This window comes from Poecile atricapillus, chromosome 2 (genome assembly GCF_030490865.1).
Source record: "Poecile atricapillus isolate bPoeAtr1 chromosome 2, bPoeAtr1.hap1, whole genome shotgun sequence".
NCBI lineage: Eukaryota > Metazoa > Chordata > Aves > Passeriformes > Paridae > Poecile > Poecile atricapillus.
In genome coordinates, this window is record NC_081250.1 from 89,545,071 (window position 1) to 89,558,146 (window position 13,076).

General features: G+C 39.4%; 2 protein-coding genes across 2 annotated transcripts in view; one reads left to right on the plus strand and one right to left on the minus strand.

Moving 5' to 3' along the window:
* Positions 1-5,279, plus strand: part of LOC131575231 (poly(rC)-binding protein 3-like) — a 140,391-nt gene extending 135,112 nt beyond the window's left edge. Inside the window, exon 13 of the mRNA XM_058830378.1 lies at positions 4,378-5,279. Within this exon, the coding sequence (XP_058686361.1) occupies positions 4,378-4,438 (61 nt within the window). The 3' untranslated portion in view covers positions 4,439-5,279. The remainder of the gene's footprint in view (positions 1-4,377) is intronic.
* On the minus strand, positions 1,474-13,018 carry ZNF830 (zinc finger protein 830). Its single transcript, XM_058830379.1, has 10 exons — positions 12,865-13,018; positions 12,646-12,745; positions 11,506-11,626; positions 10,928-10,961; positions 9,504-9,715; positions 9,069-9,159; positions 8,341-8,404; positions 5,285-5,365; positions 3,875-3,951; positions 1,474-2,120 (listed from the first exon to the last, which is right to left on the minus strand). The coding sequence occupies exons 1-10, from the start codon at positions 12,984-12,986 to the stop codon at positions 1,937-1,939; spliced, it is 1,086 nt and encodes a 361-aa protein (XP_058686362.1). The 5' UTR covers positions 12,987-13,018; the 3' UTR covers positions 1,474-1,936.
* Positions 13,019-13,076: the final 58 nt, after the last annotated feature.

The window sequence follows — 13,076 nt, forward strand, 5'->3', positions numbered from 1 at the left end:
ACTCAGAGATTAGCATTTCTGTTCTGTCAAAACAAGTATGTCCATGATGCTCAGTGTAACCTGACACTCATTACATCTGTTTCTCTGATCAGAGTGGTTCTGAAGTTCAGTGTTAACAAGCTCGTGTGCTTTGTCGAGTGGGGTCAGTGAAAAGCAAAGATAAACAGAACAATTAGAAACTTAGCTTAGCTTTTCTCAGAGGGAAATTGGGGGAATGTGTTTTGGTTTGTTTTGAAAAAGACTGTCCTGTTAATACTGTACCACCCTTTCAGCTGGAAGTTCTCTTTACAGGAATAAATGGATCTAGAGATCTTTCACTGCAGCATGACAGGCACCTTAGACATTGATATTCAAATGTTTCATGCTATACAAAGACCTTTTACTTCAGTTTTGGTCCAAGTAAGTTTTCTCCAACTTGGTCAGACATACATTATTGATTTCAATATTTTCTTATTCTGTATTTCAATACTCTCTGAATGTTGCCATCTCAGTGACAGTCCCAATTCATGTAAGACTTCAGTGTCACATCAAACATTTTAGCAGCAACAGCTACTTACACTTACTAATGGCTGTAAGGCAGAACATCTGAGCAGGAATGTGTGGATGCAATAAACCACTAAGGACCATTGCCTGAATTCTGACACCTTTATAAATAGAAAGAGCTGAACCCAAGGATCATGGAAATTGGGAGTGATAAAAAAGCATCTCACTATAAGGAAAGGGCTTCTGCCGTATCAAATATTTCCCCCAAAACAGGCAAATCAAACATCTACATTTAGTTCTAATCTTTATTGCTTGGTTGACAATCATCTCTGAGGCAAGTAACTGGAATGCTTTCATGCAAAGTTTGTTTTCTCCCTTTTAAAATCTCACTAGTTTTAAATATGGAATATTAAAAAAAAAGTTAACCTCTTCTTAACTTTTTGATATCAATCAAGCCACACATCCCTCTTATTTTTAAGAAGTCCTCAGCAAATCTGAAATATTTGAAGATCTGCAAAAGTAAAAAACAAATAAAAAACTAGACACTTACCAAAGGTTGTTCTGCTTTCCATGTCCCAGTCTTGTCAAGTTTATTGGTTCTTGGTTTTACTTAATCTGTGTTTATCAGAACAGAATCAATTTTAGATGCTTTCTGTGCCTAAGATAGTATTTCAAGAAAATTTTCAGTATTCACAGCTATTATTTTACCTTCTCAGTTTCCAGTGCAGTACCTTTCTCTCAGGCATTTTGTCACTCTTTCATTAAGTGATGCAGATATGCAACCACTGTGTTCTCATCCCTCTGGTTCAAGAAATGTGAGGTATGCTACATGATGGCTGCACTAAGCAAAATAGAAGACTGTAAAGAGAAATATTCAGCAGTACTGTGGCACATCACAGGATATATACACTGTGGAGAAGCTGTAGCTCAGCATTTCTGAGCTTAATCCTTATATACACAGAGAAACTGTAGCAGACCCTGAAAAAAAATATGTACATATTTTATTGGAAGCTGTGGCAATGGACAGAAGGGCACCTACAAATTTTAAGAAAACATAAATGCATAGTATTTTCCTATCCCTAAACCCCAGTCTGGGAAAACTTTGTAGACTATGCACTTCTACAGACAATAAGCCAAGTCTCAAAATTACCAAACTGAGCTAATGCTTCCAAAAGCCTAGAGACTCTTTACAAGACTTATTAATCCCATTAAAATACTTCTGGTAGGAACCTGGTCATTTTAATAGGAAAGGTGCATTCAGTATTGTAAAACATTTGCAATATACAGTTTTTACAACAAGTAATACACCACTGTAGATATACAAAATTTTTTTTAATAAGCTTGGCTCTTTACCTCACAATCCTCTTTAAATAAATACTTAACGAAAGAATCTCTCTTCTAATATGGAAGTAAGACCACAGATAAAAAAGGTATCGACCATGTTGCAGAAGTGCTACAACAAAGCCCCTTTCACCCGCCAGTCTTGTGACAGCAAATCCTGCAGTTCTTCTTCATCTTCACTACCAACATCCTCCTCCTCTTTCTCTTGTGCCGCTCTTAATCTCATGGCTTCCTTTAACTTCTCCTTCATCTCATCCTGGCGGTTCCGCAGAAGCTCGACACGGCGGTAGCATTCACTGTTGGAAAGTGAAACCTGTTAACGTTTGGGGCCTTTCTACATTAATTTGGTCATCTCCAGTGCTGGATTTTGTTTCTACAACTTTGGATAAAGAAGCTTTACAGCTTCCCATCAATGAAAAAGAAATAAGCTTTGAAGATGCTAGTGCACCTTCTCAGTGTTCATCAGGTGAAAACAGACCGAGGAGAGGTGTGGTCCATTCTCTAGCAATGAGATCCAATCCAAGTACTTAATGCAATACAGTACTTCTAAAATCACAAACTATTTTCCAATAAGCACAGAACCAATATCCACTTCCACATAAGAAGGAACACCATTCTTTGCTCCATTTATGGTTTTCATGAGAAAAAGGTGTCACATCAATTATCAATTTTGATGACTTGGTGGTGTCTCTGAAAATGAAAAAGTGTTCAGATGCTTTATCTGCTTCTTCTGTGCTGTAACAGAACATTTTAAGTAAACACAATCCAAAAATTTCAGGTTTCCATTTACTTAAAAAGTTCTGTCCTTGAATTGTGTTTTGTAACTATTCTAGCAATTTTAAACAGGATATTTTTTTGAAAATGCCAAGTAGTACCAGCCTGATTTAAATTCACCTTTGCCCCTTTCATTCTTACTTGCTCAGCAGGGTCAACATGGAGAGGTTACTATCTGGATCCTGCTTCCCCTGGCATATCATCAGTATGATTCTTACAGGCAGTCACAGCTGAAGATTTAAAGGCCAGGGAATTTATTTAATTTTCAACTTATTTTGACATAGTCTGCATTTGAATACACTCGGAAGTCGAAAGTTACAAAAAGTCTTTAAAAATCTATTTGGGACTTTTATTTTGGGGAAAAGTAATTACCGTAACAAACTTAAAATACTCTACAAATTTCTGAATTTGCTTCTGTGTACTACAGCAGCCTTAGCTAGTGAGAAAAAGAAATCCTCAAAGAGAGGAGATTTAGCTCAATCCCTCTCCAGAATGACACAAACATTGTTAAAAAATATCCCTGTAATAGCAAAGTTCAGTTTGAACTCAATGCTGTTGTTACCATACACTGATTATGTGCAACATGTAAATCTGCCCAGATGGCTGAAGTGTTGCTTTAATTCCCAGCGTCTTCTTTTTGTTGCATCTTTCTTTTCAGTCGCTACCATCACCATTATCAATGTTAATATCAGTGTGTTGAGATACACAAAAATGGTAACAAACTGTTCCACAGAGCTGTATTTCAGGTTACTTGAGTTTAAACTAATGCCCATCCAACCACCACACCCACCATTTCAGGGAAACAAAATGAAACAAAACACTTCATGTAATGAAGTGCATCACTCCACAAAACCCTTAGGTAAACTTCTACTGGAATTAAAGAGATTTTGCCACAGGACAGGAGATTTTCAGTACAGGAAATGTTTCTTAAAAATGTTCACATAAACTTTACATCAATCAAAATTCCCAGGGAAATACAGATTAAGACATTAAGACATTTGACAGGGGAAGAGGGACAGTTTGTTCCAAGAATTTGCCTTGTGTACTTTCAGTGATTCCAGTAAATCCTCTCTTTGGAGAAAGTTACATAATTTTGTACCAAAATCTATGTCTTTATTAGGTATCATTCTGCAATTTGAGGGAGTCTGTCTTTCAAGTACTCAGATAATTAATGAAAGGTACTATCACAGATTAAATGGGTTTTTATCACTCTAGTCAAAGAGCAATCCATTACTTCTGGAGAACAGAGAATTTGAGGAAAAATTGATCTACTTACATCTGCTCATCAATTTCTCCAATCTGGCGATCTAGTCGTCCCTCCTCATCATCTTCTGCCACTATTGCTTCTGAAATCTAAACCAGAAAAGTGCTGAGAAAATTCACCTTCATCCTGAATTCCACTTCCACTCCTTTACAATGTCTGTGTCCTCCCCTGCTCCCCTCTACCTCAAGTTAGTGTCAATCTCCTCTATGTATATTCCCATCTTCACAAGGGCAAATACAGGGAAAAAAAAAAAAAAAGTCTGGTTTAATTTGAAATGGAAATGCTTTTTCTTAAAAGCAAAAGTAGTTTGGCTGCTTTGGGGTTAATCTTTGGAAATTTTCAATACACTACAATTTGAAACTGAGCATAAACAAACTACACACACCCAACAGTCTGAGGCTGAAACGGGAGCTCTATCCCAGTGCTTGGGACTTAAATACACACCACTTATTGAACATACTGTTTAAATATTCCCACCAGATCCCGAAGTGTTTCTAACCTGTTATTTTTTTCAGCATATACTTTCTCAAATCTGAATGTCTGGGAGATGCTATGCAATCAATGGTCCACGCATAACTGAGAAGATTCCTCCTAAGCTGAAGAATTATCTGAATGGCTTTTGCTAGCAAAATGTATCCACCACCGCTTTTGTATGAACATTCGCTCTGTTTATAGTGCTGACTGCTTTAAAATGAGCAATGATACATTTTTCTGAACCACTTTTCTCAGCAACTAACATATGAATAACTATTTACAATTAAAATAATTAAAAGGATAGCAAATACTCTAGGGGAAGACTGAGAACACCAGATAAATCTGTAGTACAGTTTTATATTGTACACAAGGGCAGATGAACACCTGCTGCAGGAAGACTTTCCATGCAATGGTAAACAGTGAAAAATAGAAGTACAGAAAAACTGTGACCAATTTACATGTCTCAAACTCTTTTGTCACTTTCCCAGATTTTGGAGTTCCTTTCCAGTACATTTAAATTAAACATTAAATCCAGGTTACCTACACTTTATAGATACTTTTTTGAAAAGACAGACAAATGGGTGGTGTTTTTAAAAGCTAAAATATGAATATAGAGCTAAAGAAGAGCGCAGGATTGTGTCCTGTTTGGATACAGGACACTGATCCGAGGTACATGCTAGCTAAATAGTATTTAAATAAAATACAGTGTAACAACTGTAACTAGATACATATGACTGGATCTTGTTAAAAGTTTTTAACTTAATTTTCTTTAAGTGGAAAATACAAGGAACCCTTTGCTCATTTATAAAGTGCATTTAACCGCACACTGCATTGAAACAAACAGCTGACAAATGCAGATATCAGCCATTCTGCAGAGCTGCATGAAACTGTTGTTTTCCTTATTGTGTATAGTATTTAGAATCAATAAATAGAGATTCCATTACTTACTGTGTTGACCTGTCGCATTGCCTTTTGAAATTCATCCCATTCTTTGTCCATCTGATCCTTTGGAGCATCAACTTTTCTCACCTAACAAACATGAAATTTTTAAATTAACAATTTAAGTCTAATGACTCTTTGGGGCACTGTAAAAAAAGACAGGAGAAATAGGGAAAATTATGCTGTGTTATCAGGAAAGTCTGCTTGATGTACTTCAGTTTAAGTAATGGATATGAGTGAGAGAGTGCAGCCACACAGTGGTTTCGGAAGAAAAATCTGACTCTACTCCTGGATTAAAGCAACATCCGTGACTGCAGCATTAAAGAATAATTATTGACTAAAAGTGGCTGGTGTCGAATGTCTGGATTAACAAAAGTGAGTTTGATGGTCTGTCATTTCACTGTGTCAGGTGATAACTATTAAATTCTTCTGTAAGCTGCCTGTACAATTGCATACAGTAGCCATTTCTCAAGCCAAAAAGCAGTGAATTGTTTGCCTTTGGCATAACGTAAAGTATCAAACTTTTCAGTCACTAGTCTGCTGGTGTTAGGTAGCCTGACTGTATTTCAAATCTAGTCTGATTCTGTTGGCTAACAGAAAAAACTGTACAGCTACAAACCAATTTTAGCGACATGCAAAGCTTTTTATTCTGTGGTAGATGGCATTTAGAACTAAGAGATGAAGTCTGAAAAAGTAGTAGTGATAAGAATGTGTATAAGATCTACAGCCAAGGTAATCAAAGCCAGATTATGCTTTTAATGCAAATAAATATACAAGGTAGTCTACCTGTGAAATTGAAACTTCCACAACTGAAGACTGGAAGATGTGGCATATAATGTATTTTAGAAGACAGATTATGCCTGACTCAGGACTGGGTAGAAATTCCATAGCTAGGAGAACTAAGCAGTTTGAACATAATAAGTCATGATGCCATCTTTTTGCATTAGTTTTATTTTCCCTTTATTCATTCTGCTCTTTTGGTGACATGTCAGTCATTACCTTAGTAAAGACGACAGTTTGGTGCATTTTGTTCCTGAGTGACTATACAAAATCAAGTAGTGTGAATTAAGTTTATAGAATAAATTAGAAGCTTCCAAGCAAACTCCTACTGGGAAGTAATAGTCATCATTTCATTTTTCTGTTCTGCTATTATTTCTATCATATGTGTATGTACTGTGTTATTATGCATTGTGGTTGTCTTTTGTAATTCATAATTATTTGTATTTCTTACAATAAATTTAAACACTAAAGTTATTATTTCTTCTTGAAATATTTATCTAACCCAGAATTTATATGCTTTACAAATACCTGATGCAAATAACAAGCAGTTTTCACACCCACAATCTCCGTTTCAAATGTACAGTTAATTCTTAAAATAATTATTTTGTGTATGATTCCAACACAGAAGCACCGCAGCCACCTCAATGTAAGTGATGTCACAAACATTTTCCTTCCTCTGAGTATTAGTTACACTCAGAAAGGGCTGATTAAAAGGAAAAGCTTCTGCAAGCAATTCAAGGAAGAGCTGACTGGAATAAGTAACCACTTGTAAATTTATCAGTGGAGGCAACAACCAGAACAAAGGTCACTAACCAGTGTCCTCACAGATATAAGCAGATTCTCCTTTGCCTGATGGGCATTCCCACATTCCCAACTTACCACAGAACTAAGTATTTGAAAAATTTAGTACTTCAATTAGACATGAAAAAAACCCACAAAAACAAACCCAAACAGCCAAAGCATGGCTTTTTCAGCTACATATTTCAATATTCAAAATATCAAATATCAAAATATCATTATTGAAAACTCATTCACAACACGTGGGCATGTGTAGGGCCTAAAGAGTCTTGCCAGAGCAAATAAAACACCTAAGCTTGTTAGCTGGGCCAGTGGGACTAACTGAATATGAGAAAGCATTATTTGGAAGGTCTCCAAATTAGATGTCATAGCTTGGCCTCACAATGCCATTTAAATACACCAGCAACCTTCAACTGTGAACAAAGAAATGTACTCAAAGAAAATAAAAAAGACTTAAGCCTACAGCACTGTATTTCAATGAATAAAGCAAGAAAGCCATCAAATCTGTGGTAAATTTTACAAAATAAAACAAAAAAATGTTTGTATTTCGAATACCAGTGTTTATTTTGGTCATCATTTGGCACTATGCAAGCTGAAAAAAGCATGAACGTTTTTGATAATAATTTTAAGATTTTTAGTTGTGGGGATTTTTTTGAGAAACAAGGTGAATACCCACATTCCTTTTCTTTTCTGAGATCATAAACCCCCAAAGTGGTAAAAGACAAGAGGGCTGAAGACCAAGTTCACTCTTGTGGTGTAACCAGTACCACAGATGACATTGTGTGCCATAATGGAGCTATTTTCCTTCCAATAGGATGCACCCTGTCAGTCTCACAGTAACTCAACACTTTTCAGTAGGATCTCACAAAGGACACTATAGAACTGTTACATCCCCAATTCCAAAGCAAAACTGAACGTGCAAATTAAGTGAACTGCTTTTCCTGGGACGACTCACAGAAATAAAGGCAGATTGTCCAAATCTCAGTGTGGTATTCCAGCCAAGAAATGACATTTCTTTAAGAGCCACAGAGGAACCATAATCAAAAATACTTTCCAAGAGATGATTTTAACAAGCTCTTCCTGCCCACCTCCATCCCTTTTCATGTTTTCTAATTCACACAGAATGAATGTTTAAAGCTGCACCAGGGGAGGTTCAGACTGGGCAGTAGGAAGCATTTCTTTACCAAGACGGTGGGGCAAACACTGGAACAGGCTTTCTGGAGAGGTGGCCAATGCCCCAAGGCATTTGGACAATGCCCTTGATAACAAGTTTTAGCTTCTGTTCAGCCCTGAAGTTTTCAGGCAGTTGGACTAGATGATTATTATAGGTCACTTCCAACTGAAATAGTCTATTCTAGTCTAAATAGTTCAGTCATTTTCTTATATTCCAGTATGACTGGTTACCTGGAAAAGCATCCTTACTACTCAGAAAATCATTACAACTGGCAGAAATAAATCCAGTAGCATGAAACCAGTAGATCACTTACTTTTGCATCCACTTCAGGATCATCAAAGAAACCTTCTGGCAAAGCTTCAGCAGTGTTTTCTTTCCTGAAATATTTGATTACTATTGGACCAAGTTAACATTTTACAATCTGCTTTACTGCACAGTTAAAAACAGTCAAGGATGAAATTCATAATCCTCTGTGTAAGTACATAGAAACAGAGCAAGTTTTTTAAGCCCTTAGTTTTATCTACAACCATAAAAACCTCCTCCTTCAGCTTGGTCTTTCCTCACTTTGAAGGAACTGTACAGAAAGGTTTAAATTTCACTGATAAAACAAGAGCTGTAGCTTATGCTTCTTAAACTATCCTTTCCAGTGTGCTGAACACCCAAACACTGAAACAGCACAGTTGCTACTTCTAAAAGACTAAAGCACTGTCTAAAGGAGTGCTCAAGTGAGCTGAACCATTACTACAGGACGAGCAGTTTCCTTTGAACAGCGGAAAGCAGTGGTTGTTATTAAGCTCCCACAGTATCCTGTGTTACAATTTGCAAAGAGAAGTCAAATAGATTCTGTATGACATTGCTCCATCTCTTCTCCTGTCCCTAGGGTGCAAGATACCTGTCTGAAACAATGCCTGAGGCTGACATATATGCAAACTATTCTGGATCTAACAATAAGTTAAGATTTCTAAGTGATCACAGTCTCTATTTCCTGGAAGATAAATGTTTATTTACAATTCCTAAGACTATTAATATTTGACTGCTTACCTTTCGACTACCTTCTCTTGTATCTCTGCTTTCTGTATGGATCCTGAATGGGAAACTATAGGAGCAGCTGGAGTTTTGGTGTCAAAAAAGTCTATAGAAAAGGACAGAAGTCTATGACAAAAAGAACAGCTGTTCAGGCATTTTCTAAAATTCCTACTAGACAGGAATTTCAGTTAGTACCTTACTGAATCAAGGGAAGAACAGCCAGATGTTACTTCCCCTGGCCTCAAACAACTAGAACATAAAATCAATAAGCAACCACCACACAACAGGAGATTCTTTGCTAGTTTATCTCTACTTCCAGTATTACACACCCTCACCATCACCTAATTACCCATCACCTCACGGCAATAATTAGAAAAATAAAAACCTTTCATTATCAGTTAAATCACAGGTTCTCCTTACAGAATCACTTACTATTTCAGTCAGCAATACCTGCAGGCAGAGAATTAGCTATTACTTCTTGAGTTGGAGGTGGAATTTCAGTTTTATGCACAACAGAAGATTTGTTTGATTGTTCTTGTTCTTCCTCTTCATCATCATCTTCGTCATCATAATTCCCTGACAATAAACTGGGACCTGGGCCCTTGGAAAGCTGTACACTGGCGTTGTCTTGCTGTGCTTCATCAAAAAAATCTGCTGGCAGCCTGGTAAAAAGCCCACAACACAACTGTTTGAAACTTCACACCAATGCCTCCAGTCCAGCACCAGCAGCCCAGTCCCTCTGTGAGCAATACAGGCTGTGAGATACTGAGCCATGCCCTGAACTGCACAGGTGCCAACACTGCCACTGTCTGAAGGCAGCACACACTTGGGGCTCTCATTTTAAGCTCCCCAGAAATGCCCAGGTTAATTCTAAAAACACATTTTTTACATCCATTTTCCTATTTGCATATTCACTATCAGAAACATTAATAAAAATAACCCGTAACAAATTGGAATGGTGGTTAAAGTAATTGTTTTTCCATCTGCTACATAATTTGCTACTTATTTTGGTACCTGCTGCTGTCCAGGACTGCAGTTTAGAACGGCCATGCAGGCTCAGCAATTAGAAAACACAGATTTTCTGGAATAGCTGCAGCCTGCAAGCCAACATTCTTTCATGTTATATTTTAAACTAATCATACCAACAAGTTCAAAAATGGACAAACCTCTCAAGTGTTGATTTGTTAATTAACACAAACTCAAGTTCCCACAAGGAAACAGCGTACAGTACCTACGCAAGATAGTAATTTATCCTGGGAAGTGTAGAGGGGACCCACAGGTGTCACCTGACATTTGCCATCCCTGCAAAGATGACTGAATACCATCAGAAATTTTTAGGGGTATTTGAGATGCTTAACCCAACTCTTTGAAGTCAAATGCAGTCCTATATTTGTACAGGTTCAACAGCAGCATGTGCACTTACATGAATTTTAGGTGATAAAAACCATCCTAATGAAGATCTGTCATTTTTTAGTAGTTTTTGTTAATAAATATAATTTGATTATATAGTCAAAATTTGTGCTTATTTCAGACCGCCACCTCTTCTGTAGGATGTCAGCATTATTAGAGTATATGCTACAATCTAGTTATGTTCAAGATGTGTAACAGCATCACACATCAATCCTTTAAAGTCTGTCAGTGATAGTAAAAGAATTCCTGTTTTCTCAGAGGGCCTTAAGAATTGACACAATTATCTCCGCCCAGGAAGATGCTGCCACGTTCAGGAATATACAACTCCATTAGAAAACGGGCAGAAGCAGGGATCTGCTGACTCTCTGAACCTTGTCTAGGAAGCAGAGACAAGGAAGAGCTGGGCAAGAATACAGCCACTGGTAGTTATAAAAAATTCATATGTAATAACAAGATCTACTTACCCCGATGAAGATGTGTGAGGCTTTGCACCTGTACCTGTACAACAGCCAAGAGTCATTTCTTAAAATCCACACTTTTAAAGAAACATCCCTAAGACTTCTATGATAGCACCAAGTACCCAAATGCATATGTGTTTAACATATCTCATATATTTACGTGTCTGGTAGCACCAAGGGAAAAAATTAACTGTCTTTCCTTTGGCAAGAACTTTGGTGCATGGTTTGAAGAAAACCAGTGACTTGATCCCACTGAAAAGGAATAACACTACTTCTAGGCAAGTACTCCTACTGCTTAATTTACACTGCTCCTTGATCTGATTGGGCCAAGCCCACAGTTCTGTGACCTAATTTAACCCAATAACCCAGAAGAAAACCGGGTAAACTTCCAAAAGCACAGTTTTCTCCTGACACAGAACTCAAAGCGAGAAAGCAAGCAAATTTTTTCCCTTTTCAGCAGCAACAGGCTGACATTAACTCAACAGTCTGGTTTATTCATACTCACTTCCACAGCAACAAAACAAACCAAACCAAAAACAAGATGTAAAATGGATAGATTCTGGCAAGCATTTCTCTCTCATTACCTTTTACTCTCTTTAGGTCTGTATTTTCTGTCTCAACTGTTTTTCTCTTGACAGGTTGAGACGATGTGCCAGCAGCTGAGCCAGTGGCCGTCTGCTTTGTGCCTTTTAATTCTGCAACTCTCTGTAAAGAAATAAAAATTCAGGACATGTTACTAGTGGTAACTTCTGGATTGCAGCTTAAAATACAGAGCTTTTACAACAGCTCATCAAAATGAGCTAATACCTCTCTCTAGAACAAGATCACTGAAACAGATACCAAAACAAAGACCAGTGTTTCTGCCAGTCTCTGGAACGATGTGACATGGAGGAAGAGGAACTGACACTCACACAAGGAAGGCTGTACCACTAAGAAAGAAAAGACTAAGAGCAGTGACATTGGCAGCAGTAAGGCACTGGAGAAAAGAGTAGGAAGGCTAGATTTTTTCTAAGGTCCTGGAATACTAAGTATTTAAAATTAAAACATGGCACTTTAACAGCATGAAAGACATCACCCTGCCTCACCAGTCATCTAGTCTGAATGCAGGCAATGAACTGGAACCCTTCCATTCCTTTGGTCTTTCCCTGAGTACTTGTAAAATTAAACACAGTCTTTCAGTTTTTGCTAAGAAGTAGCAGCAGAACTTAAAAGCATTAAAAAAAATTGGGTCAAATCCTGTTATAAACTCCCTGACTTGCTTCACAAGTTCTTCATCTTTACTGCTGAATTACAAAGAAAAGAAGTATATTTTCTTAACCCCGCATAAGCTGTCACAGGTGACAGCTCACAGGTCCCCAAGCAAGCCCGGGGAGGCGGCGGGGTCCAAGTCCGAGCTGCAGACAAGTGACAGCCAAAAGCTGTCGCTCAGGTGGGAGCTGCTTCACCTGAGGAGCGGACTCCTGAAAGAGGCGGGACCCCCTTTTTAAGGGCTGGTTTTTCAAGTCCCGCATAGGCTCTAAGAGAACAGAACCCAGACGGAACAGCCAGGCCGGTTCCCACCCTCATCCGCTGCTCCCACTGCCGCCGAGACAGAAGCAGCGAAGCCCGGGCCCCCGTTCGGGCGGTGCGGCCTCTCCCCAGTCCCTCCCCTTCCCAGCCGCTGTCCCGGTGCTCCCGAACAACAAAGGCCGGCCGAGACCCGCGCCCTCCGCACCGCCGCTCACCTCCCGGTGCTGCTTGCCCAGGACGTGGGTCTGCCACAGCAGCTCTCCCTTGACGGGCGCGTTGCACAGGGAGCAGCTCAGGTGCCCCAGGCTGTTGTACGTGTCGGACGCGTTAAGGGAAGCACCGAGCACCGTGCGGGGCGCGGACCCCTCTCCCTCACTCCCTCCCAGCCTCCCGCCCTCCCCGCCGAGCTCTAGGGAGCCCGGTGCCGAGGATATTTGGCGAAGGGCGAGTCGATGCGCTTCTTGCCCGCGTTCTGGCGCTGCTTCTCCCTCATGAGGCGCCGCAGCTCCTCCTGCCGCACCTGCTTCCGCCCCGCGCCCGCCCCGGCCGCCGCCATCTTCCCCCGGCGCGCGGGGCGCAAGGGCGGGGCCGGCGCGCGCCGTGACGTCACCGGGAGCGCGCCGGGAAGGGAGCGGGGGCGGGAAGG